Source organism: Gopherus flavomarginatus, chromosome 4 (genome assembly GCF_025201925.1).
Source record: "Gopherus flavomarginatus isolate rGopFla2 chromosome 4, rGopFla2.mat.asm, whole genome shotgun sequence".
NCBI lineage: Eukaryota > Metazoa > Chordata > Testudines > Testudinidae > Gopherus > Gopherus flavomarginatus.
This window is the reverse complement of record NC_066620.1, coordinates 105,375,626-105,403,174: the sequence shown is the minus strand read 5'-3', so window position 1 is coordinate 105,403,174 and position 27,549 is coordinate 105,375,626. Positions and strand designations below refer to the sequence as shown.

General features: G+C 39.9%; 2 protein-coding genes across 4 annotated transcripts in view; one reads left to right on the top strand and one right to left on the bottom strand.

The window, feature by feature from the left end:
• The window catches only part of SHPRH (SNF2 histone linker PHD RING helicase), a 1,098,091-nt gene that overhangs the window by 643,855 nt on the left and 426,687 nt on the right, over positions 1-27,549 (bottom strand). The gene's annotated exons all lie outside the window — the stretch shown is intronic.
• ADGB (androglobin) overlaps positions 1-27,549 on the top strand; it is a 217,489-nt gene that overhangs the window by 16,410 nt on the left and 173,530 nt on the right. For 2 of the 3 annotated variants that reach the window (XM_050949422.1, XM_050949424.1), the window contains exons 2-5: positions 9,302-9,461; positions 15,086-15,178; positions 21,788-21,859; positions 24,197-24,406. In XM_050949422.1, the coding sequence (XP_050805379.1) occupies positions 9,302-9,461; positions 15,086-15,178; positions 21,788-21,859; positions 24,197-24,406 (535 nt within the window). The remainder of the gene's footprint in view (positions 1-9,301; positions 9,462-15,085; positions 15,179-21,787; positions 21,860-24,196; positions 24,407-27,549) is intronic. The other variant, XM_050949423.1, reaches the window with a different exon arrangement.

Sequence of the window (27,549 nt, the reverse complement as noted above, 5' to 3'; positions counted from 1 at the left end):
GGCCCGAGGGCCACATTACTGACACCTCTCCCGGCCGCCCTCAGCCCCGCTCCACTCCACCCCTTCCATGAGGCCCCACCCCTTCCCTGCCCCCATTCCAACTCCTTTCCCAAAATCCCCACCCCAACTCCGCCCCCTCCCTGCCCCCAGGGGATATAGGAGGGGTGTGGGATGTGGCATAGGGTCAGGGTTCAGGGTGGGCAGGGAGCTGTTCAAAGCAGCAACAGCCAGATGGTCTCTTTCCAGGAAGCAGGTGCTTTCTCCTGCTTTTACCTCTACTTTTTTGAGCTTATTGCTGGTGATGGCATACTGAGAAATGAAGGGAATAAAACAGGGGCCCCAAACTCTAAAACAATACATATGCACTGTTTGAACACCAAGACTAGACTTTCATTCATATGCATCCTTGTATAAAAAAAATGTCAAATGTGTTTTGATTTAGCTTTGATTAGGTTTGTTCACAGTGCGACCTTACAAGTTTATCATTAAATCCATTGTGACCTGTATAAAATATTCAGTGTGGAATCTTTTCCCCCATGGGCCAATCCATTGAGGTCATTTAAGGGTAGACTATGACAGAGTGAGAGTGCTTAGATTTAAATAATTCCTTACAGCTGAATTTCCTCCATAGCTTTTTGAATGTAGCTTCCTATATTGTCTCTAAATTATTATACTAGTCAAATATTCTTGCAACTGTAATATTTCTGTACTTGCATTGCTAAATTAGTGCCAATTCAAATTCTTCTTTTAACAAAAAATGTTTTAATTGACTTAACTCATAAACTTGTGGTTTCAATTAGAAGTGGGTATTCACCCACGAAAGCTCATGCTCCAAAACGTCTGTTAGTCTATAAGGTGCCACAGGATTCTTTGCTGATTATATTGGTAAGGAGTGAGAGTTGGATCTAAATCTTGTTGGAATGCACTACTTTTAAGTTCAGCTGACATTTGAAAATGATCAGCGTAGAAATACATATAAATGTGGATAAGCTAATGGATGGAATTTTGTTGAAAGGAAAAATGGCAGATCTAAAACTTTTAGATGACTTGACTACTGATATTAAAAAGCATGTTTTCCCCCAAAGTGTTTCATAGCTTTAGTGAAAATTATCAGTTTTGACAGTGAGAGACTGATGACACAAAGCAGATTCTGTGACTTCTAAAAAGCCAAGTCAACGAGTGAACAAATAAAATGCATTTTTACTTCAGATTTTTTTTTAAAGTTGAGCAGTAAGAACAATTGCCTATCATTATCATTGTCTCTGTTATTTTATTGTTTATGAATTGCAGCTATGTTAAGATGCAGAAACAGTTATCTTCCTCGTTCTTGAAGGTAAGGAAACAGAGTTCTTAATGATCATCACATTGTTTCTAGGCCATTACATTGCTTCCCTTGTTCTCATTGAAGTCATCTCCAGTAAACTGAATACACAAAACATAGCTAAAGACTTCTGCATGTAACTTTATTACATTTTTGGTTTCGTCCGGAAAGCAACTGTTACCTGGGAACCCAGGTACCAGAATCCCAAATCCCTTACACATCCAAGCAGTCCAAACTACCTACAAAAACAGATTTGCCCTTGACCAACAGAGATATAGTACCCTTAATTCTGAATCTTCCCTAGGTGAGTCTTTCCTGTAAAAGGAATTATAGAAAGTTGATAAGGGAAGCAAAAGGACAAGGAGAAATATGGCCAGCAGAATTAAGTACAATAAGAAACTTTAAAAAAAAAATCTATGTTTAGAACAAAAAGAACTCTCACAATAATACACCTCTACCTCAATATAAGGTGACCCGATATAACACGAATTCAAATATAACATGGTAAAGCAGCGCTTGGGGGGGCGGGGCTGCACGCTCCGTCAGATCAAAGCAAGTTCAATATAACACGGTTTCACCTATAACGCAGTAAGATTTTTTTGGCTCCTGAGGACAGCATTATATCAGGGTAGAGGTGTATTAATCCAGTGGTTTTCAAACTGGGTTACACATACCCCTAGGGGGTACACAAGCTCTTGTCAGCCAGAAAAATTCTGTATCCCTTACAGACCATTTTGTCCCTTCTGTTTTCATAGGTACATTATGAGTCCCCTATTTCAGATGGGGTTATATAGTAGATTACATTATTTGAAAACCACTGTATTAGTCAATTACTAGATGGATATTTTAGAATAATAATGCTGAAAAGGCAGAAATATTAATAAATATTTGATCTATAGTTGCGGGGGGCGGGGGGAAGAGATGATGTAGTCATATCATATAATGATCATGAAATACTGTCCAGTAGTAGCTTGGGAGATGTTAAACAGCAGATACTAAAGTTGGACACTTCTGAATCAGCAAGTCCAGAAAACTTGCACTCAGGAGTTTTAAAAGAGCTGAGCAGTGAGCTTCCTGGACAGTTAATATTGCTTTTCAATTAATCTTGGGGAAGTTCCAGAAAACTAGAAGGCTAATATTATGCTAATATTTAAAAAAGGTTAAAGGGGATGACCAGGATAATTACAGTAAAACCTCAGAGTTATGGGTTCCTCAGGAATGGAGGTTGTCCATAACTCTGAACTGTCCATAATGCTGAACAAGACATTACGGACTTCAGCTACTGGAAGGGTGGGGCGCTGGGGCTTCAGCAGCAGGGTGGGAGGGTCCGGGGTTCCGATGGGGTGGGATTCCTGATCCTTGGGAGCAACAGGGCTCAGGACTTTAGATTTGCGGGAAGCGCTGGGGCCCGGGGCTTCAGCCCTGCGGCTCTGCTCCTGTTTTCAGCCCCACAGAGGGTGCTGGGGCTTGAGGTTTCAGCGCCGTGACTCAGTTCCTAGCTTCTATCCCGTAGGGGGCACCAGGGCTTGGGGCTCCCCAGGACACCACTCCTGGTTTCAGCTGGAGCAGGGGTGTCAGGGCTCCTGGGCTCTACCCTTACAGATACTACAGAAAATTCAGGAAACAGCACATGAGCACTATAGGACAAAATCTAAACACAGAACTTGGGTTTAGGTCACTTTTGCCTTGAGGATTCCATCCGAGACATTGCCTTCACTTGCCCTTCACTACTCTCCAGAGACCATTGTGATACATGACACCAGACTGCTGACAATCCCTATGGTAAGAAGATCCTTATGCACCGGTGTTGACACAGCCTATGGAATTTAGCACTGAAATGAGGCATATCTGTTTCCCAACGTATGCATGCACTTTTCCTCATACCAGAGTGACAGCGCTCCCAACCTGCTCCCATTAATCACTTCATCATTCAGTACAGCTACACCTAACAGCTGAAGTGCATACAGATAAATGCAGCAAATCAAATCTGTACAAATGTCACATTCTCTTAGTCATTCTTCATGTCTATTTATGGTACTCCCTCTTACTGAACTATTCTCACTGGCTATTGACAGCTGTAGGGAAACATTTAAAGCTCCATTATGGGTGTGGCCTGTACCTTAATGTATTTCCTGGTTTTCAGAAGTTTGTTTGGTTCAGAAGTTTGTATCTGTTCACTTTCTGGTTTTCAGAAGTTTGAATGTAGCTGAACTTGACATTCTGGAATATCACAAGACACTCCCGTTAACTCCGTGTTAACAAAGTTTTGGCTTTCAGTTACCAAGTCAGTTTCCAGACTGGTAACGCTGCCCAGGAGACAATGAGAGAAGCTGCTAATACAGCCCATATCTTACCTTCCATTGGGATTGTATGGTTGAGTTCATGGTTCATGTTGTATTTTTTTGTAAATTTTAATGTAAAATGGATAAAGCTTTTAAACAAATGCACAAAAGGTGTATGTAGGTGGAGCCAGATGCCAGCAATGAAAGTCACTAAGTAGGTAAACTGTCACTGGGAAGATAAGCAATGGCTAATGTAGCATGTCACTGAGGAGTAGGAAGTGAACTCCAGACTTGTTTCTGTGTGTCTAAGACATTAGTCATAAGAATACCCAAATCAAGAGGACTGGTTTATTTAAACGGCATGGGTCTGGTCCCAGAGCTCAGGCTTTGCACTGCTCAACCAGTCATCAGGCTCATTTCAATTGTTTTTCCCAGGCCGATATGATATCATAAGGAAAGTGTGAAATCCTTTCTACCACTTACTTGCCATAAAATGGATGACATGAAGAAAGCCTTAACAAATTTAGAAACTAAAGTAGCAAGCTTGCTAGAAAATGTTTGGTTATATAACAGGTTAGTGATGAAGGATTAAAGAGAAAAGTTGAAAACATTAAACAATTGAGATCTGCAAAGGAAGTAGACACTTTGCAACCCATATCATAAAGAATGATAGGGATTTAGGGAAAAGAGTAAAAAAAGTGGCAAGGCATTTGAAGAAACTGACAAATCCTGAGAAACAGTAATGAAGAATAAATGGATCTATTGGAATTTATGGGATTCATGAGGAAGATTTGGTTCCAAGTATGGATAAGGAAAAGGCTCTTGTATATACTGAAAGCTCTAGCAGGATCCCTATGTGAAGCGTTAAGGAGCTAGTGTAGGCACCACTAATGTACTGTTAGACCTATTTGTCCTTTCTACATGTTACAAGTGGCCAAAAATAAAGGAGACTTATTTTATAGTGCGGAAAAGGTTGTATGTCCATTCTCAAATTTAGCTTGCTAGGCAAAAGCCAAAGAAAGGAAATGAACCAAATAAAAATGTTTGCAAGGGAGGGGCCCTTGCAATCCAGCCATCATTCCCACCAGAACTGATTGTGAAGTGAAAGGTCTACATCTATCTTTTATGGTGTGAGGGAATGCATATGGAACCACAGTATGGATGAAAAATGACTTGGAAATGACAAAGCAAAACTGAAAAGGAAATAATGAAAATCTGACATCTTCGTGCACATTTTTAAAATTGTTACAAAAAGCTGTATGGAAGATCAGATCTTTTAGTAGGTCTCGTTCCTCCTCCCTCCTGCCCCCTGTAGCTATTGTGTAGAGAGTACTCTCAACTACTATATCTTCTTCCTTTTTGAGAAGCTTGTTAAATTCTTTAGCTAGGTTGAGATAACTCAAGATTTGCTGAAATATAAAATATTGAGTGAAAACGGGATCGTTAGTATTTTGGTTTTCATTGGTTAGGAAAATATTAATTAAATTCCTTTCTTTCCACCCCAAATAGCAGTGGATGATTTAATAATGTTTAAACATTGAATTATGTGAATTTTTTAATTGTCTTTGGGACTGACTCCTGAACATTTTTTTTTTATTATTAAATGAATCTTTTTCTTGTCTATAAATACTTAAAAAAACTAAACACACACATTTAGACCAATAAATAAATAAATTAAAAATTGTAAGACAATCAAGTTGTCCTTGAAGTTTTTTTTAAACTGCCAAATACTTCATTTATATTTAATATATACATCCATAGGGAAACATAAGAACACACAATTTTTATTTATGTATTTGATAATTTGAGTGTATGTGAAAGCACGATGCAGTAGTCTACCCCACCCATGCCATGAAAAGGTTAATATTGGCCTGAGAGGACAATTAAGCTTCTTGCTTGTACCTGGACTAATTAGAAATAAAGCCCAGCTGGGGCAAGACAAAGCTTGTTGGTCCATAAGAAGTTGGGTAAGGCCAGTTGTGAGAGAAGGCTGACTAGAGAGATTCTCTCTGGGAAGATGCCTGAAAAGCTTCTCCAGGGGTGGGCTAGAGGCTTAGTTGGAGTCTCCCTGAACTCCTGAGTAAGGGAAGGAGTGGGCCAGCCCTGGGATCATGGGGTGGGCTAAGGCATAGAAGGGTGGTCAAAAGTGTGCCTGGGATGGAGTGGGCGTCAGATGAGCTGAACTAGGCTGAAGGTTTGGTTTTTGTATATGTAATTTTAGGACTTCAGTAAAATAGTTGGGATGGAGCGCCAGGACAGTCCTATGCCTTCAATAGGCCAAAGGATAGAGAGATGAAACTGAGGCACAGCTGCTGAAATGCCACCTCAAGCTAAAAGAGGGTGTGTTGTGGTGACATCTTGCTATTCAAAGGAGCTGTTTAGGGGTATGTTTGTATGGTAGTGGCACAGCTGTGGTGCTGCAGCTGTGCCTCTGTAGCATAGATGCTTCCTACGCTGACAGAAATGTTTTTTTTAACTGATGTAGCAGTTCTCAAACTTATTTGACTAGGCACCCTGTGTGTGTGTGTGTGTGTGTGTGTGGTCATTTATTTAGCCCCTCCCAACCCCATACATATACCTCCACCCAGCTCTGAAGGCAGAGCAGAGAGCAGGGGCTGCTGGCCACGTGCTGTCTCTGGAGGCAGGGCTGTGCCAGTAACAGCACAGAAGTAAGGGTGGCAATGTGAAAAGTGATATTGATGAATATCACTTTTGCCACCCTTACTTTTGTGCTGCTGCTGCCACCCTGGGCTGAGAACTGGAACCCCACCACCTCCAGGTGAGGGATTAGGTGAGAGGTGTGTGTGTGTGTGTGTGCACGAGCCTAGGATCCTTCCCATGAGGGATTGAGGGGCAGGGGGAAGGAGAGCCTATATGGTGGGGCTCTGGCTGTCCCCTTTATCCTTGCCTCCTGGATGTGGATGGCCCTTCTGCATGAGCCCCAGCCACCTGGGGCTGACAGCCAGAACTCTTTTAATAATAATAATAATTAATAAAGGCACACAGCTTGCACCTACCTTAACACATTCCTGTGCTTCCCTTGAGAGGTCTGCCCCACAGTTTGAGATCAGCTGATGTAGTTAATCCACCTCTTCAAGAGACAGCAGCTGAGTTAACAGAAATATTCTTTTGTCAACCTAGTTATGTGTACACAGGGGGTTTAGGTTGACTTAGCTATGTAACACAGGGTCTGATATCTTTCACAGGCCTGAGCTACATAGCTAGGTCATTGTCATTTTTAAGTGTAGACCTAGCCTAGATCAATTTTAAAAGGAGCAAAAATAATGATCATCATGAATACTGAAACCTCTAATAGAGCTGGCATTCTGTTCTTCACGGTTGTGCTATGCATGTACAGCAAACTCAGTAAAGAAACTGAAAATGGGGTAGCTCTCTGGTAATTCACTAAAATTCTGCTAAGTATCTGCATGTCTGGAATATCTTTTGACATTCTGTTAAGAAAATGTGGTAGAGAAAATGATCCTGTTAGTGAAAGATCAAATATCTTAAAGGAGATGCCTGAGGCTTTTTATACTTGATAGAGATAGAAGAGAAAAGTGAAGATTCACCCCAGAGAATACATCTGTCTTCCAGTTTGTGAAGATGGCTTGGGCTATACCTTTATAATATACAGAGCAGAATACACATGCAGATTGTACTGAATTTTTATAATTTAGCTCCCAGGAAGAGTTAGTACACTGACACACACTACTAGTACTTGATTAAATAGTGAAGGATCATTAGTTTTGACTTCACTTTGTTCTTGCAGCTAATAAGAAGGTAAGAGTAAAGAGTTTAACATTAAAGGATGTCACCTACTAATACTCCAAGAATACCTATTTGTGCAGTCAGTATTTATGTGATTAGAGTTGAGGCATAATTAATTAGATACTCACTATACTGAAATTCAGGCAATAACATGTACCATAGAATTAAAAATATAAAACAAAACTGAATCATGAGGCTATGATCAGATTATCTAAACTGTCACATCTGTAAAGTGGTCCTGGAGATGCAATAAATCACAAAAGGAAAAGCTTAAGTGGTTTGTATATTCACCAGAATCCCAGGAAGAAATTATAGATCTGAAATTCAAAATTTAATTGTTTTATATTCTATCATCAATTATTTGCACAGCAATATAAATACACACCCAATATAATATGACCCATTCCAGGATTTGAAAAGTCCACTCATCCACAGCAAGTGGGAAGATTTCCCTTGCAAATATGTGCCCCTGCAATTTTCAGTTTCTGCTGAATGTCAGCTTTCATCTTAAAAAAATCACCACCGCCACATCCACACAAACCACTTACGATAATGGTTGTGAAGATAACTTTCCAAGTATAAACCAAAAGAGTGTTGTCGTCCTTAGTCTACAGACATACAGCTCTAGGTCCTCTGCTGCTGCTCATAGGAGATAGAAGGAATGTGTTGTAAGGAAGGGGCTCAGTCTTCTTTTCTTGTTAAACCCACATCATCAGAATTAGAAAAATGTTGAGATATTATATATTAAAAACCCCTATGAGCTAGAAGGATTATTTAAATAAGATATATACTTTATTTGAAAGCTTCTGGAAGTATAAAAGCCCTTCTCTGAGATCTTGATTCTGCTGCTGTGCAGATCTCAGAGCGCTGCTCAGCAAGTGGAGCCCTCTGTGGAGCACCCTGCATGTTATATGATCTCAAGCCTGCCCATGTGCTGGAGACAAGCCCCCACGGAGATGCAGTGAACTCATCACAGGGGAGCACATGGCTCTAGAACAATGCAGGGAGGCAGATTCTGTCTCAGGTCACCTTTCTGTCTGACTAAGGTAGGCTGTCCACACCTCAGACGTGCCTCTTCTTCAGCAAGGTTGTCTGTGTTTGGGGCCATGGTGCTCAATGTTTGGGGCCAGGGTACTTGTGGTGCAGCTGCCAGGTTTCAGCAGGTCCCTGCCTGGTCCCAGTCTTATAGGCTACTCCTATGCTTGCAACAAGTAGATTTAAAGGAATTTGTGGAGGTCTTCTGTAACATGTACCCTTTCACTCCCTGATCACACATCCATAGGGGAGGAAGTGCCATGCCCTGATTCCAGTCATCATCATGTCCCTTTTATTCTGCAAACTCCTGTGGAGCTGCATGTGTATGAACTATTTCTGCTACCTGGCAGCCAGGTGTATGTATTTCTCCATATCAGGCAAGACTAGGGATCCACACAGCAGGATCACTGTGTTGGGTTCAGCACGGTTAGGGATCCCATCCATGCTGTAGCTCAACACCTTGTGCCACTGGCAGGCTCCATTTCATACTCCATTTAGTAGTGGCTTTACTAATGTACTTTAAAATGGCATGTGCTTAAATGCTTTGCAGGATTACTACTCAGAATTGGCAGCAAAGAATCCTGTGGCACCTTATAGACTAACAGACGTTTTGGAGCATGAGCTTTCGTGGGTGAATATCCACTTCCTCAGATGCATGTCAGATGCATACTCAGAATTGTATCTAGTAGTTTTAAAGACCTTTTGATACTACTTTTTCTGAATTCAGAAAGGAAAGGTATTGTAATTAGTAGCACTAAACTTTTTTATTAAGTTAAATTAAAACAATCGGATATGAAAATGTGTTACCTTGTGAAAATCTTTCTATTGTACACATTTTCTTTCTTCTCTGATGTAATCTTCATTTTAAATTGGCTGTTTGTTTGTTTCTTTTCAGGCCAGCTGCTGTGTTACCCAGTGTGGGTGCTGCTAGTGAATCAAAGAAAGGGAAATTTCCCATTTGGCCAGAATGGAACGAAGCAGATATCAATGCAGAAAAGTGGGATGCAGGAAAAGTTGGAAAAGAGAAAGATAAAGCTGGAAAGAGTCCAGTTTTAGTAAGTTGAATATTACTTTTTCATCTTAATTTGTCTACATATATTTATTTAATAGAGTATGCTTTGCTTTAACTTCAGAATAATTTGTTGTGAATAAACATGTTAATTTCTCCAGCATATCTTTTTTAAATTGTTGCCTAAGTTTAAATGGGCTCCTCCTAGATCAAGTCCAGTCTTAAGCTAAATGTATTTTGCCTCTTCTCATTCAAATTTTAAAAAGGAAGACATACATTTTTCTGTTGTTTGTGCAACAGTTGTCAAACTAAATAAAGCAGAAATGTTTCAGATCATAATTAAAACTGCTGCTTCTTATGGGAGCAGACATATTGCTTTTACATTTTCAGACAATCTGTAGAGCCCTTTGTAAAAGTATAAACAATACTCAAAAAATACTTACTAATTATGCTTGTGTAAAACACAGAAAAATAGGCTTTACTAGGGGCTCATGATTCCTCGAGTATTGCACAAATCTTATAGTCTTAAATAATTGTTAGTGGTCATACTTTTAGTTAATAATTATTTGTTGGTCCCATTCCCCTTACCTAATGGTTTAACTAATATATTGTTTCTTTACAGGGATTATAAACACAATTGCATAAATTATTAGCTTTAAAATAATGCTTTATGGCTGTCCAGCACTGCCCCTTTTGTGGAATATAGGATGGGAGGAGGAAGTTCCCCTTCAATACTGTTTACTTATGGGGTGACACCAGTTTGGAGACCTAGTCTCCCCCACTTCTCTTCTCTGTGGCAATTACGAATTGCCCTACATCTAAATCAGTCTCTGCAATCCTAGTTCTGTGGGCAGAGAGAGGCAGGATGTGCAAAGGGGACATAGAACTAATTTGACTCTAGCTCTATCGATCTTGGCTAAGCTCTGGTGAATATGCCAGCTGTAGAGCCACATTATCTGGCAATAAGAATGCATGTGCCTTGTACTTTCACATACAAGTGGGTCAGTTTTTGGCTCTGATTTACAAGCCGGTGGTTAATAAAACTGAGAAAAATAGATTTATAATAATAATCTTGGTTGGGACCATCAGACACTATTGTAATACAAATAATACATAAAAATAATTATAATTGAAAATCTTTATCCTTTAAGCATCTTTCCAGGGCCGGCTTCAGGCCCCAGGGGCGGCATGCCTCGGGGGCACTCTGCCGGTTGCCGGGAGGGCGGCAGGCGGCTCCGGTGGACATCCCACAGGCGTCCCTGTGGAAGGTCCGCTGGTCCCGCGGCTCCGGTGGAGCATCCACAGGCACGCCTGCGGGAGGTTCACCGGAGCCGCAGGACCAGCGGACCCTCCTCAGGGATGCCTGCAGGAGGTCCACCGGAGCCACAGGACTGGCGAGCGGCAGAGCGCCCCCCGCGGCACGCCGCCGTGCTTGGGGCGGCGAAATGGCTAGAGCCGGCCCTGCATCTTTCAGTGTATTTCTTAGAATGTTCAGACCTTTAGCATCAAGCTGCATTGCTCATTGCTGCTTTCATATACGTGATATGGAAAAAGGATGTTAAAAGTTTTTGGTCACTGGTAAAACACACCCCTCGTGATAACTTTCTCTCTGAAGTACTTCTGCGATTGCTTGTGGAACATTGATTGTTCAGAGGGAGAGGAACATTTCATTTTTTTCTCATTTGATCCCTCACATAATGTGAGGCCATCCTCCATTTATGTGAACCATATCTTTAAGATCCAAATTCTCCCTTTACATTTGCATATGGTTAAATTCACTGTAAGCTGTGTTCACATCTGAAAACAGAATTTTGCCCTCACTGTGAAACTCTATGCTAACTTGGTCAAACAAGTAACTACAGTATCCACTGGTCAATTTGTCAGTCCAGCCTGCTAGGCTTCATTTAAGCTTTCAGACCATAACCATGTCTGCAAAGGTCTGTATTCCCTAGAAGCTTTTCTACTTCTCTCATATGAGAAACAGAAGAGAGAAACAGAGTAATGATTTTCATGTTCTTCTAATATCTTTCCATAATTGATAATTATTTAAAACACCATAGTCTTCCCTCCCTGAAACTGTCTCTGCCGATTACCCTGTAGTAGCTTGCAGTCCTTGAAACATGTCAAAATGGCTTAGCCATTAGGTAATGTCTGTCTCATGCTGCCTGGTATTGGACACAGGTAAGAGTGCCAGTCTCAGGCCAGACTGCCGGAATACAGGGCATATACCCCCATGTCAAAGTATTTTTCCCCCAGTTTGAACTTAAGCATCCAAAAGTGGGGACCTGCATGGACCCTTCTAAGCTTAATTCCTAGCTTAGATCTGATAGTGCTGCCACCAGCCAAAATATAGCACACTTTCTGTTCCCCCAAAACCTTCCCTGGGGAACCCAAGACCCAAACCCCTTGGGTCTTAAAACCAGGAGAAATAAACCATCCCCCCTCCTTTCCTCCTCCCAGACTTTCCCCTCCCTGGGTTACCCTGAGAGGCTACACTGATCCAAACTCCTTGGATCTTAAAACAGAGAGGAATTAACCTTCCCCCACTTCCTTTCCCCCCACCAATCCCTGGTGAGTTCAGACCCAATCCCCTTGGGTCTTAAACAAGGGAAAAAATCAATCAGGTTCTTAAAAAAGAAAGCTTTTAATTAAAGAAAGAAAAAAGTAAAAATTATCTCTGTAAAATCAGGATGGAAAATGTTTACAGAGTATTCAGATTCGTATAGCCTAGACGGACTCCCTCCCCACTAGCCTGAGATTCAAAGTTACAGCAACAGAGGTAATAATCCTTCCAGCAAAATACACATTCACAAGTTAAGAAAACAAACATAAGACTAATCCGCCTTTTCTAGCTAGTACTTACTATTTTGAACATGAGAGACTGTTTCAGAAAGATTGGAGAAAGACCTGGTTGCACGTCTGGTCCCTTTTAGTCCCAAGAGCAAACAACGAACAAAAAAACCAGCACAAAACAAAGACTTCCCTCCACCAAGATTTGAAAGTATCTTGTCCCCCCATTGGTCCTCTGGTCAGGTGTCAGCCAGGTTCACTGAGCTTCTTAACCCTTTACAGGTAAAAGAGACATTAACCCTTAACCATCTGTTTATGACATGCCAACTGATGTGTGCCTCCAAAATACATTACTAGTTATTATAAAGCCACAGATAGTCCCTGTCAGGTCCTTTAGCCCCTCATGAATAACCCAGAAAAAAACAGACTTCTGTGATAAATGATTATCAAAACCAGAAATCACATATATTAGGTTGCTCCAGCTCCAGGGAGCTAGCCACTTACTTCAGGAACATACTTCAGGATTTCACCAAATACCATTCTGATCCTTTAGTAAGCTAAAACTAAAGGTTTATTAATATAAAAAGAGAGAAAAGAATTATTAAATGGTTAAAGTGAATCATATATATTATAATGGATTTCAGAGTCTGTAGATCAGGATAATAGCAGTGATGTTAAATCTGCTAGCTTGCAGCAAGTCTCTGGTATATCCAAAAGATTGGAGTCCTCAGTCCATTATTCAAAGCTCCTGTCCCTTTTGTTAGAAATCACAGTTCAGAGATGTGGAACAGGAATGAGGCAAGAAGGGGATGTCACAGTCTCCAGTTTATATTCCCAGTCCATGTGCATGGAAAAATACTGGCTCAAAAAGGGAGTTTGTTTGAACATGATCACATGTTCTATGTGCCCTGCTGAGTTCATTGGGTCTTCATTGTCCATATGCTCTCTGGGGCTGACTGGAAGAGTTGATTCCCTTAATGGCCCATCAACACATGGCTGGCGAGTCTTGATGTAAATCTGGCTTGTGGGTGTTACCCAGGAACACAACATGTTTAGTAACAAGCATACAGTAACATTTTATAACTTCATATACACATTTGATATATAGATATATATATTTCAACAGGATAATAATACTTAGGAGATTATAATTTTTCTAATGATCCCTTACAAGGCATACTTTTTACAAGATTTATCACACTGTGTAACATTGGTGACAATAGTGCAGACGATCTCCTTTTTTATACAGTATCACAGCCTGCACATCTGCCCACTGATGTAACATTCCAGCTACAGGTATTTAAGGTCCTATCCATGTACCTATCATCAATACCTCTTTTTCCACCAGTGTGAGCAGTCTCAGAATCATTTCCACATCATCAATTGCACAATGAATTTATCCAAACTTCCTATAACCTGTGTTAGTTTATTCTTAGATGGTACTTGTTCATTAGATGGCCAAAGTTTTAAACTTCAGTGGTTTAACTTTTAGCCCCTAAATCTGTATCCAGATACCTGATTTAGCAGCCTGATGTTCAGATGCTGAACACTTATAGTTTGGATTGACTGCAGTGAGAGTTGTAGATGCACAGTCCCAAGTTTAATTCCCTGCCTAAATATAGATTATGGGGTCTAACTTTAGGCTTCCCAGGTAGAAAACTTTGGGTTTAGTGTTGTTAAAATAATTTTTGTGTTACCGTAGGGTTCACTCAATTAGTTTTAAAATGGAGCTTGACAATCTTAAGAATGGGATTATATAATGGGGGTTGCCTGTGACTGCGGGAGACTCAGCTTGATGATCCAGGAGGTCTCTTCCAGTCCCACTTACTCATGGCAGATCTGAAGAAGCAGTTGGCCTTTGAGCAATGAGTTTGTAAGACAAAAATGTTTTTTTATGAATCAGCATTTTAAGTGTTTAAAAATTACTGGGAGAATGGTGCTTTCTGAAGTTGCTCAGACTGTGTGGTCTTTACTCCCTGAATAAGTAGCCCAAACAGAGTTCTTCAGACAGCCTTCCTGGAAGACAGAAAAAAATAGGGAATCCAAATAATGTGGCTTGGATGGGAGGCGATAAAAGATCTGGAAGTCTTAGGCTTCAGGAAGAAATGGGAGATGTGTTCACATTTTACTCTGGCAGTAAAAACAACACAGGTTGAGTACACTTCTCCTAGTCATGTCAAGCACCTAATGTGCTTGACTATGGATTTTGCAGACACAGTATATTCTGAGAACTCTATTTATTGGTAAGTAACCACCTTTTCTCTTCATTGTGCCATAATGTGTGATTTTTCGTCCCAGTGAATAATCATGAATAGGGCTACGATTTTGTCATGGAGGTCACGGAATCTGTGACTTGCGCTCCCAGCACCTGTGTCCTCTGGCAGCTGGGAACTGTGGGGGCTCGAGCTCCCAACCGCAGAGGGAGGCAGGGATGCCCTGCAGGCAGTTCCCAGCCAGGGTGGAGGCAAGGGCGCCCGGAGCTTTGAGATAGCAGAGAGACCCCAAACTCCCAGGCGCTGCAGGCAGCGGGGCTCCTGGGAAGTCCCAGCTGCCGTGGCTGCCTCGGAGCATGGAGCCGCCATGGGCGGGTGTTGCAGGCGGTGGGGGTACCCTGCACCTCCAAGCCAGGCTCCCCTCGGTGTTGTGGTGAGCCTGCAGCTCCCCATTTTGTCATGCATGTTTTTAGTAAAAGTCACAGATAAGTCTTGGGCTTCCGTGAATTTTTCTTTATTGCCAGTGACCTGTCTGTGACTTTTACTAAAAATATGCATGACAGCATCTTAGCCTTAATCATGAGCAAAGAAGCATTCTAAATCTTGATGATCCAGTGGAATAGTTAATACAAACTGCTCAATTTTTGTACATGTATATTTTATATAGCATGTCTTTGAGGACCCCGAAGGGAAGATTGAATTGCCACCTTCCTTAAAAGTGAATTCCTGGAAACGTCCACACGAATTTTTAACTAATAAGGTAAGCAGCACGTATTTTAACTCTACAGAAGAGTAGATACAAGATCTTGTAGTGATGAAGACTTTAGGTTAAAATTGATTTCCTATTTTTCTGACAAACACATTTCATAGGGCAAAAACTTCAAAAGTTTGTATATGCTACTGATTCTCAACAACATCTCAAAAAAAGTATGGGTCATAGTCTTTCACCTTATTCCCTGAGTTGCCCCAATGAAACCGATTGCATTGTCTTTTTATATGCATTGCTTGTTCTGCATGAGAAAACTAAACTGAAATGTAATTGATGACTGCAGTGTTAGTAGCAGCCACAATTGTTATAATAGCAGAGTGGTAGAATTCAAACTTGCCACAACTGGGCTAATGAATTGCAAATGCTTGGCACATCCTTGCAAGGGAAGAGACAACTATTACTCTGGAAGAGACATATGCTACCTTTCCTCAATTAAATAAAACAAGAAATTTACAGTGAAGGAACTGCAAGCCTCTCTCTACAAATGCACTCTTTTCTAGACTTGTCAGCTGCAGACATTCTGGAGACAGGTACCTCAAAGTCCTCATAAAGTGCCTCCATCAGACAATAAACAGAAAATGGTTTATGAGACAGATGAAACATGTTAGAACTTAATCATAGGACTGGAAGGGACCTTGAGAGGTCATCTAGTCCAGTCCCCTGCACTCAAGGCAGGACTAAGTATTATCTAGACCATTCATGACAGGAGGTTGTATAACCTGCTCTTAAAAGTCTACAATGATGGAAATTCCACAACCTCCCTAGGCAATTTATTCCAGTGCTTGCTTAACCACCCTGACTGTTAGGAAGTTTTTCCTAATGTCCAACCTAAACCTCCCTTGCTGCAATTTAAGCCCATTGCTTCTTGTCCTATCCTCAGAGGTTAAGAACAACAATTCTTCTTTCTCCTCCTTGTAACAACCTTTTATGTACTTGAAAATGATTATTGTGTCCCCTCTGTCTTCTCTTCTCCAGACTAAATAAAACCAGTCTTCCGTCAGAGGTCATGTTTTCTAGACCTTTAATCATTTTTGTTGCTCTTCTCTGGATTTTCTCCAATTTGTCCACATCTTTCTTGAAATATGGTGCCCAGAACTTCACTCAAAACTCCAGTTGAGGCCTAATCAGCACGGAGTAGAGTAGAAAAATTACTTCTCATTTCTTGCTTACAGCACTCTTGCTAATAGATCCGAGAATGATGTTTGCTTTTTTTTGCAATAATGTTACATTGTTGACTCATATTTAGCTTGTGGTCCACTATGACTCTCAGATCCCTTTCCATGGTACTCCTTCCTAGGCAGTCATTTCTCATTTTGTATGTGTGCAACTGATTGTTCTTCCTAAATGCAGGGCCGCGCAGAGGATTCCGGGGGCCTGGGGCCATCGGTGGCAGGCGGCTCCGGTGGACCTACTGCAGGCGTGCCTGCGGAGGGTCCGTTGGTCCCGCGGCTCCGGTGGAGCATCCACAGGCACGCCTGCGGGAGGTCCACCGGAGCCGTGGGACCAGCGGACCCTCCGCAGCCATGCCTGCGGGAGGTCCACCGGAGCTGTGGGACCGGCAAGTGGCAGGGGCCCCCCCGCGCGGTGAAATGTCTAGAGCTGGCCCTGTTCGGCAGCGGGGGGCCCTTCCATTTTGGGACCCACCGCTGACGTGCCCCGAAGACCCGCGGCAGGGGCCCCCCACCGGCGAATTACCGCCGAAGACTGGGTTGCACTTTGGCGGCAGGTCCCGCTTCGGCGGTAATGCGATGGCGGGGGGTCCTTCCGCCCCAGAGTGGAAGGACTCCCCCGCCAGCAAAGACCAGGAGCGGAAGAAGCTCTGGGTCCCGGCCCCGCAAGAGTTTTCTGGGGCCCCCGAGCGAGTGAAGGACCCCGCTCCAGGGGCCCCAAAAAACTCTCGTGGGGGCCCCTGCGGAGCCCGCGGCCTGGGGCAAATTGCCCCTTTTGCCCCCCCTCCTCCCCCGGGCGGCCCTGCCTAAATGGAGTACTTTGCGTTTGTCCTTATTGAATGTCATCGTCTTTACTTCAGACCATTTCTCCAGTTTGTCCAGATCATTTGGAATTTTAATCCTATCCTTCAAAGCCCTTGCAACCCCTTCCAGCTGGGTAAACTTTAGAAGTGTACTCTGTATGCCATTATCTAAATCATTGCTGAAGATATTGAACAGAACCGGACCCAGAACTGATTTTTGAGGTACCCCACTTATGTCCTTCCAGCATGACTGTAAAGCACTGATAACTACTCTCTGGGAATGGTTTTCCAACCAGTTATGCACCAACCTTATAGTAGCTCCATCTAGGTATTTCACTCATTTGTGTATGAGAAGGTCATGCGAGACCATATCAAAAGCTTTACTAAAGTTAAGATATACCACATCTTCTGCTCCCCCTCCCCCTCACCCCCATCCACAAGGCTTGTTACCCTTTCAGAGAAGGCTATCAGGTTGGTTTGACATGATTTGTTCTTGACAAATCCACGCTGACTGTTACTTATCACCTTATTATCTTGTAGATGTTTGCAAATTGATTGCTTAATTTGCTCCATTATCTTTCTGGGTACAGAAGTTACTCTGACTGGTCAGTAATTCCCCAGGTTGTCTTTATTTCCCTTTTTATAGATTGGCACTATATTTTCCCTTTTCCAGTCTTCTGGAATCTCTCCTGTATTCCATGACTTCCTGTATTGCATGTTCCCACCAGAGTAGTAATGTTCACATGCTACCAGACAACAGAAAGGTGGTTTCTTTTTATTTAGCAAGTCTTAGGGAATCCAAGTCAGAGCATCGCACCCATGTGACCAAAAAAAATATTGAAAGTTACATTTGAGGAAAAATGCAGCCTGTCAGTCTAGCAAATTCTCAGGACAAAGAATTGTCTCAGGACAACTGGTACACAGGGGCAAAGTTATGAAGAGAAGAACCTCCCTGTTTCAGGTGCTGTCCAGCTGTGTCACCAGTGAGCAGAAGGGGTTAACTGCATAAATAGAGCTAATTGCCTGCTCTTGTAAATTCACAAAACTCCAATTTTTTTCCTACAGGTCTCTGTATGTTAAACTTGCAGGAAGATATGCCTTCTTGATTCTCTGCAGAGGCAAAAAGTGTATTTTTTCTCCCTTTTAAGAATGCCAAAAGGTTTTGGGAAAGTATCAGTGGGTCCAGAGAGCCTAATCCTGATTCTCCCACATGTGCTGTTCAGACTGTGGTTTTACTTGAGCAGAACATTGAAGTAGAAATCTGCCATGCAGATCTGAAGATTATGAATGTACCCATGATATGTTATCATCCTTGGTCTCCCACTTCAGACATCCCACTTCTTTGAACTGCCTACATAACATGTCCGTATCTTTGACAGTATTTTGCTGGTTAATATCCAGTAATGTTTTTTATTTGTGCACAACTTTATTTAATTTTCAGCTGCTTTTAAATAGAAAACAAAACAAGAAATGAATAATCTGCTTGCCATGTCACAGGTGAAGTGCTCTTCAACTCTGAAAATCTGTTGCTGCTGTTTAAATTTAAAACTATCCTATTTCCTTTTTATTCCGTTTGAAATCTGAAGGTTCTTAAAGCATTTTGCCTGCCTCTCTAGCTTTTCAGTCTTGTCAGTTTTACTTGTGTCAGCTTGTCAGTTTCATTTTTTATTAAATATGCAGTAAGTGTGTTTCAAGTTTAAATTTTTAATGGGAGGGTGGGGATGGAAATTCACAAGAGGAAAAGATTGCATGATAAATGTTGCCAAAATACATAAAGTGAGTTGTGATAGCTAAAGGACTGGAGCAAAGGATATAGCAGCCAGAAACAGATAAACCTATATGTATATAAAATCCTTCAACTATAACATCCATCTTCAGAGTCCAATGAATAAAGCATTTAATTTGTTTAGTATTTGATCAACTCTTGTTTTGGTTTTAATCATCTTAATTTAGTGCCAAGTTGCTAAAATTACTATAAACACTATAGATACTAATAAAATGATCATAAACACCAAGTGATGAAAAACAGTTAAAATAATGTAGTTAGTGTTAAATGTGGCAGAAACAGAAAAGGATATGGTGAACAAGAATACATGAAGTAATAAGAAAAGATTCAAGCAGCAGATCAGAAATAAAAGTGGTTTTGTTTGTTTCCAAAGACTTCCACTGCAATCCTTCTATCTGTTATTGCCCTAAAATAAACAAACGCATGTTCCGGTTGTAAGCACAGGGGATAGTGCCCCAGCCCCCTTTTTTTTAAACTAACTTTCCTGTTAGTGTCTTGGTGAAGTCTACATTTATATCAGGTCATTTTTAGCCTAGATTGCATATGTTTCTCATTGGAGCATTAAAGATTGAGGTCAGAATTGAGTTATTGATTATTTTTTAAAAATATAGTTATGTTTGGCTTGAACTCTTGTTGCCATTCTCTCTCTCTCTCTCTCTCTCTCTCTCTCTCTCTCTCTCTCTCTCTCTCTCTCTCTCTCTCTCTCTCTCTCTCTCTCTCTCTCTCTCTCTCTCTCACACACACACACACACGTACATTTGGAGAAAGAACATTAGTGAAGAGTCACCCTTTGGAAAAAAAATGCAGTTGTCTTATGATACAGTGTGAAGTTTTAAGTTGTGAATAAGTGGAGATGAAACAGCTGCTGAAATAGAACGTGTTTCTCCAAATAATTCTTGAGAACTCTGTGGGATGGAAGTAGTAAGGAACATGCTACACACTGTTTAACTCATTCTTAAGAAACTTTAAAATATTTGCACAGCTGATAGAAAGTGAAGAGCCAGGCCTCAAACAGGAAGGAAGGAACAAATGTTGTTTGTCTATTTTAGAACTATCCACTAATCCAGGGATCGACAATCTTTAGCATGTGGCCCACCAGCGTAAGCCACCTGGCAGGACAGGGACCAGTTTGTTTACCTGCACGTCCGCAGGTTCGGCCAATCACAGCTCCCACTGGCCGCAGTTCGCCTCTCCAGGCCAATGTGGGCTGCAGGAAGTGGCGCGGGCCAAGGGATGTGCTGGCCATGGGAAGCAGTGGCCAGCACATCCCTTGGCCCATGCCGCTAACCACAGCCCCCATTGGCCTGGAGCAGCGAACTGCGGCCAGTGGGAGCTGTGATTGGCCGAACCTGCAGACGTGCAGGTAAACAAACTGGCCCCCGTCTTGCCAGGTGGCTTACCCTGGTGGGCCGCCTGCCAAAAGTTGTCGATCCCTGCACTAATCTTTCACTATAGAAAAATATTCTTCATATTGCAATGACATTAACAAAAATCTCTTGTCACTTCCTATACACTGCAGTAAATTTTTTGAAGTCATATAGTAAAGCATCTAATAAAAATCTCAGTTCATCAAGTGATTATTAATAATCAACTTAATGATGCTCGAATATGTAAAAACACAATAAAATACAAGAAAGCAAACTATTTTTCCATATATTTTCTCAGAGGAGACATTGGTTCTAGACTAATTGTCATTAAAACAGCATTTACAGCATCTGATACAAAACTGGTATTTTTTTATTTAATTACAATGTTGTTAAGTTTAGAGGGATACCACCAGTATCTCAAGTCAATTAGATATTGAGTCATCTTGTGGATCTTAGTATTGTTATAGAAAACAATAAGTGTAATCATTTGTAAATCATATTGCTTTGAGAGGATATTTTGATAATGGATAAATTATAAAATGAATAGAAATCAAAATGACAGTCTGTTAAGCAGATCATCAGCATGTATTATACTTCAATGGTGGCTCAGGCCCAGATGTCTGTATCTTTGTAAACTATTGTGTTACATTTATACAAATAAATTCCCTTTGAATACTGTGGCAAAATTCAGTGACTTTATTGGAAACAGGAGTGGTCTTGAAGATTTGTTTTTGTTTTTAAAAACAAAATTACAAAACAACAAATACCTTAGAGCCAAATGATTCAAAATGCTTTTTAGTATGTTGAGTGGAAAATAACTATGTTGTATCATCTTTTTAATAAAATATCTTGAGTGAATCTGATAATCATAAAAGTGAGAGACTTGCTAGACCCAGCTATGATCTAAACAGTCTTCTCCTTGCAGGACTGTCAATACATTTACATCGTATTTTTCAGCATCTGTATTATATTCTACTGTATTTCTTTCACAGACAGCCATTTCCACTTGAGCTGAATGAGGCAGTTTATTTCATGACATGGTTATTTTGTCTGTCATAAAAGAACTAAAATCCACTAAGCCCTAAACTGAAGCCCTAAATTTCATTTTCAGTTGTCCTTATAGTTGTATTTGAATGTCGTGCAGTGAAAGGAGCAAATCTGTTATCGTTAATGTTTGTCCATCGAGACACAGAAAACTTTTTTGCTTTTTATCACTTGTTAACTAAGTTCCCAATACAACTTAATGATTAATTAAATTTTGAACACCTTCTGTGTTTTGAAAAGACTTTCTCCCCCCCACCCCATTAGAAAAAAATTTGAAGCAGTAAGGGAATTTGCAGGTCTGGCATCCTTTTAGCTGATGACTGGCATTTCTAGTATTTGTACAATATTGTGCTCATATTTTTTTTCATGGACCTTTATTCTTTTCAGTGGATGTAGGTACAGGCCTTCAACTAAAACCTCTTCTCTTTCAGGTTCCTGTAGTAGTGAAAAATGAAAACTGGTTTGACCTTTTTTCAGCAAATGAACACTTACTTGGTAGTGAGGTATGTAGTCAATGTGATAGCTCATGTCATAATAAGGACTGATCCCTCAACATTAGTGGTATAAATAGACCATCAACAGGAGAAATTAAGTATAATAAATCCTGTCAGTGGGTTGCGGAGGAAATGATAGTCAGTCTCATAACAGGATCAAACAGGTTTAATAATGAAGGATGATCATTCTTAGAAACTGAACAAATAAATACAGAGACAGTGAAAGGCTGATCAACAGAAATCAGTGTTTTAAAGTAACAGTGCAGGTTATGAATAAGATTTGTTAATACTTGCATGGAAAATTAATGATGTTAATGCTAAAAGGAAACTATTATTTACAAAAGAAGGTAAAGATCCTTAACTTTAGGATAAGTTCACTTCCACAAAAGAAGTATGGAATCTAGAAGTGCTGAAAAATCTTTTATCATTTTGGTTTACAATATTCATTATATAGAAAAGAGGCCAAGTATAGGAATGCATTTAGCTACTGGTTAGTATGAGCCTTCAAAGTCTGTGTGGCAAACTATAAATGTAAGTAAAGGACATGCTCTTTAAAGAGCGGAGTATAGCAACATGATTATTTTGGAAAATATTTAGATGTTTTAAAATGAGTTAATTTTTTTTTACATTATACTAAGTATAAACAATATTCATTATAGGAACAAATATTATTTTTCATATCTTATCACTAACATTGTGCGGAAGGTGGAGGAGAATGGGAATGAATCTCTTAAAATATCTGATTTCAAAATAAATTACATGTCTTTCATTTTTTCTTTGGCAAAACAGGGCAAAATACAAATACTGAGGCTTCAAATATAGAAGAAGCTGTATGACTTAATGGCTCTTATATCAAGGCCTGTTGTTTGAAATAAGTATATGGGGTGAATTGGTGGTTTCAGATCCTAGCAAACAGTTATTCATGTTACAAAATTACCATACATTATCTGGGATTCCTCACTTCCTTAAAAAGAACACAGAGGTGAATCAGCAGGGAAAACTGCCAAACACTAATCTCTCCTTTTTATAAAGGGATGATAGTCTTATATTTCTATTTTCAGAGAACAGCTAAGAATTTTGGATTTTGGTTAGAGATGGGTCTGAACTGTTGCATCAGATCCAAACAGTCCTGAACTTGCAGCTTTGAAATTTGGATCCGGATATTCACTTTTTCAGAGTTAGGGTGCTTGATTGTTAGAAGACGATGCTTGAGCTGTGAAGTTGGATCTGGAGCTGGACTATGGGATTTTGGTTTAGCCTCTCTCTAATTGGGATTAGGGAAGTGGGAACCCCAAAACAAAAGCTACTAACTTTAAATTGGCTAACACAAAAGACTGAAATATTAATAAAAATGGAAATATGTACATACGTAAAATTTAAATTATTTAATATTCATTTATTACTTTGCACATTAATCAACAACTCTTTAGGGCAAGGAAACGGTCTTATAAAAGAGCCAACTTTAATATATGGATATTCCTGTTGAACTGTTTATACACTATATTTGAGTAAAATAAATAAAAGAGGGGTTAGCTTCCCAAGTCACTTAACCAGTTAACCTTTAAACACATAACAATAGACATATGTCTTGCATAATAAGGAAAAACTTCCTTACCACTAAAGGTCAAGTGTATACTTTTAATCATTGTTGCACTATATAATCCTTTACCTGCTCATCAATCAGTCAGCATACAGATTTCTGAAAAGTTCTCAGGCCACTTCTCCTGTGATTAGTGCCAGTTCTTGTAGCTCTCGTTGGTGAATCATGGTTGGTTAGTGAAGAGTATGTTCTATTTCTTTGTAAAATATTTGCGTATAGAAATGTTGTTTTCTTTAAAAAATAAAAAATGCAGCAGATACTAAATGTAAAAAATGTGACTGCACTATATGAATGTATTCTCTTAGGCACGATATGTACAAAGTAAGAGTAGTTTCATGTTTGCAGTCTTATCATTAGACCCTGCCAGCTTCACTTGGCAGGTCTCCCACCCATACCTTTCATGAAACAACACTACTGTGGCATCAGATGTGCTATTGATGGCATGTGTTAATTAATACAGTGTCTATTAGCAGTTCCCATTTTCATAAAGCTTTGTAGATCTCTACATACAGCTAAATGTCACGTATTATGGATGACTTTTAAGGAATATTTGTGCTGATAAAAGCAAATCTTGCAATAAATTAATTTTAATGCACTCTTCTGTGAGACTTGCTTTCCAGTTAGCATTTGGAATTGTTTTGCATTTTCTGACTAATATAATTTAACTTCATTTGATTTTTTTCCCCTAAAATGTACAATGTGAAAAACTAAAACTTTTATTTTTTAAAAAAATTCTGTGATTTCAGCTGATGAGATGGATAATAAGTGAAATTTGTGCAGTCTGGAGGATATATAACGTGAATGTTTTAACTAATGAGGGTAAAACCAACACAAACGAAACATCTATATTTTCTTGGAAGCCATGGGAGCATATATATGCCTTATGCAAGGCTATTAAGGGACACATGCCACTGTATAATAGCTATGGAAAATATGTGGTGAAACTTTACTGGATGGTAAGTGACTGCTTTCAGTTATATAAAATGTTATATCTGTATGCTTATGCCATTAATATGAATATACTGTATTATCTTTATCAGGATATATATATTGCTTTTTTGAAAAAAATGTTTTGTAGTGGTAAAATTGTTAAACTGTCAATATGAAAATGAATATTTCTTGTTATATTTGTACAATTTAAGAGTTATGAAATCCTAGATCATTAGCCAGATGTGCAGTAATTGTTTAGAAACACACTACCTGGAGTATTTTATTGCTTTTTAGGAAATTATATTTATCTAGGCACTACTGAAAAATAAATAATATATGCAGTTTGTGTATACAGTAGAGAAGAAGTGTGTAGCTAATGTTGCATCTGTATAAAGGGCTTTTCACATGCTTAGAACTTTTGCAACCCTTTTTGCTTTCACACTGAAATTTTCGGATTTAGTCAAACTCACTACTACAAAAAGAGTGGTAACAATGTATTTTTTTACATTATTGTTTGAATGATCCATTTTGAACAGCACGAGTACCTCAGTGGTTTGGAATAGAAACTTGAAATTGGCAGAGCCTACTTTGACAGGCTTTAATTCCTATGTTGCAACTGTACCTTCTGATGGTGTGGGTGAAACTTTATTTTGATTTTGCTGAGTTTGAGTTTTTTTCAAAATTGATTTAACGCATGTACACTTTTGTTTTAATCTAAGAACAGCTTGGAGATCCATTGTGTTAACAAAAACAAAAACCTCCACACAACATCTTAATATCACACATAGGTACATGAATAAAGTAAGTGGAAATTCTCATTCAGTACAAGAAGTGGTAACTGGAGTTTTAAAGGAAGTATTTAAATCTATGAAACATTATGCAAACTCTTCTGGTCTTGTGGTTTGAATGGTTTAATATTGAGATTCGATGCAAATTTGCAATAGATTCAGACTAAACTAGACCAAACCCCTGGTGTACTAGGATTAAGTATAAGGTTTTTCTCTAAGATGTCTAAGAAGCTCAATTTATTGTCTTTAAACAGCTGTTGGGACTATTTTCAACTTTACTAGGGCTGGATGAAAGTTAAAATCCCAAATTTGCATATTAGATTTCAATAGATGTGTCGCTAAAATTGAAGATAATCAGGCAAAGGAGTAAGGAAGGAAAAAAAATGAGTGACGTTTCAAATGAATCATAGAAATTTTAGTTTTTAAAATACTGAGAAAGAGCTAGGCCACATGGATGGGGAAGGTGGAGTACACAATAGGTATGGAAGTCACTAGAAGAAATCAAGGCAAAAAGTGAGTTTTGGGGAGGAATTAGATCGAGAGAATGACGATGCTTAGCCTGGTACAAGACTGATATCACTTCAGGTGCTGGGACAATGGAAAGTAGGAAGTCATGCATGTGAGGAAAAGATACCAGGACCAACAAACCAAGAGAAGTGGGGAAAGGAGTGGAGCAATGGGAAGTAAGATGTAGATGGGGCAGATTTAGGAATAGCATTAAAAGTGAGGATGAGGCTCTTTAACTTTATTTGGAAAGAGACGGAGCCAAAAAAATGGACTCTTACCATGTCACGACACTTATAAAGCAACAGGAAAGGAAGACCGTTTTAGCTGCTGAATGTGGAAAAGATGTGGTAAAGGAGGAGGCTACGGAATTCTCGGGGAGAGGGGAGAACTGTGATGTGAGCCAGTGTGTGTTAGCAGGGAAAATGAAAAGGAAAAAACAGATTTTAGAAATTTTAGAGAGAAATGGCAAGATCTGAGTATTAAGAAAGGAAGAAAAAGAAGAGTCAATAACTCCAAGATTCTGAGTTTGAGTTATGGGTAGGATGATGGGGAGAGGACTTGAGAAGAAAGATTAGAAGTTTTAATTTAAGAAAACAGCGGGATATCCATAAGGAGAGATGAATGAGACTGAACGAGATAAATATCCAGATAAAGGTGGGTTTCAGAGTCATTAGATCAGAGATGATGAGATGACTTATTTATCATGCAGTTGCAGCTGGTGGAGATCCCAGTCAGGGATTCTGTGCCCCACTTGCTAGGCACTACACACACACAATGAAGAGACAATTCCTGTCTGAAAAGGCTGGGAGTATATGTTGTGAGACAATGAGAGCAGAGAACATCAACTAAAGTCAAGTGCAGTGAGAGAAAGGAGACCAAGAACAAATCTTTGGTTAACACAAACAGAGCAAGAGAAGAAAAAAGATGATCTGCCGAAAGGGAAAGGTCAGCAAGTTAAGAGGAGAAACTGGAAAGAACACAGTGATGGAAGCCCAAGTGGTTGGTCAACATTAGGAATGCAGTAGAGGAATCGAGAAAATGTGTTCGGAGAAGAGGCTCTTAGATTTGGCAAGGAAGAGATTGCTAGTGACTCTTGCAAGCAGAGTTTTAGTACAGTGTGTAGGACTGAGGCAGATCAAGAAGGGAGCTGAAGGAGAGGAAGTAAAGGCTCAGGGAATAGACCACCCAATGAGCTTAAAGTTTAAAGGGGGGAGGGTGGAAATGAAAGGAGGAGGGGAAAACTGTGAGAGGAAAATAAGTACTGTATGATCAAGTGAATGTTTCTTTAGGATGTGTGAAATAACAGTATTCATGAATGCAGAGAAAAAAGCTAAGGGGAAGAGAGCAATTAACAAGAGAGAGAGGGGGGAAGAGGGAGAGAACAAGACAGGTTAGGATCCAAGAGATAATTGGATTGAGCTGAATTCAAAAAAAGTTGGGTCTTCTGTTAGTTGTGATTGTTAATGCTTCTCTGCTGGAGGACAGGAACAAACTTCCATCTAATAGGCACTTGTTAGGCCCTTCCTTATGCAGTCATTTCTTTATGCTGGTAATATGTCTGGATTGAGAAATGTTATGCTATTAAAGCTTTCAACATGGAAAACAACCCAGTACTAATAGTAAAAGCTCCCAACTTCCAAGCTTATTTATATTTTAATACCTTTCCTGCCTCCTCTTCTTAAATCTTTACCTAACAGGACCTATTGCAGTAGCCCTCCATCCTGCACAGATCTGCAGGCACCTGCTCATAGCATTTCTCATTTTATTGGATAAAGTGCCCAACTATTAGAGCTTGGCACTTCATTGAACTAGCCTCTTATGGTACAAGGCTCCTTTTGCTTCTTGCAAATTCTTTAGCTTATTAGGCCACTGTT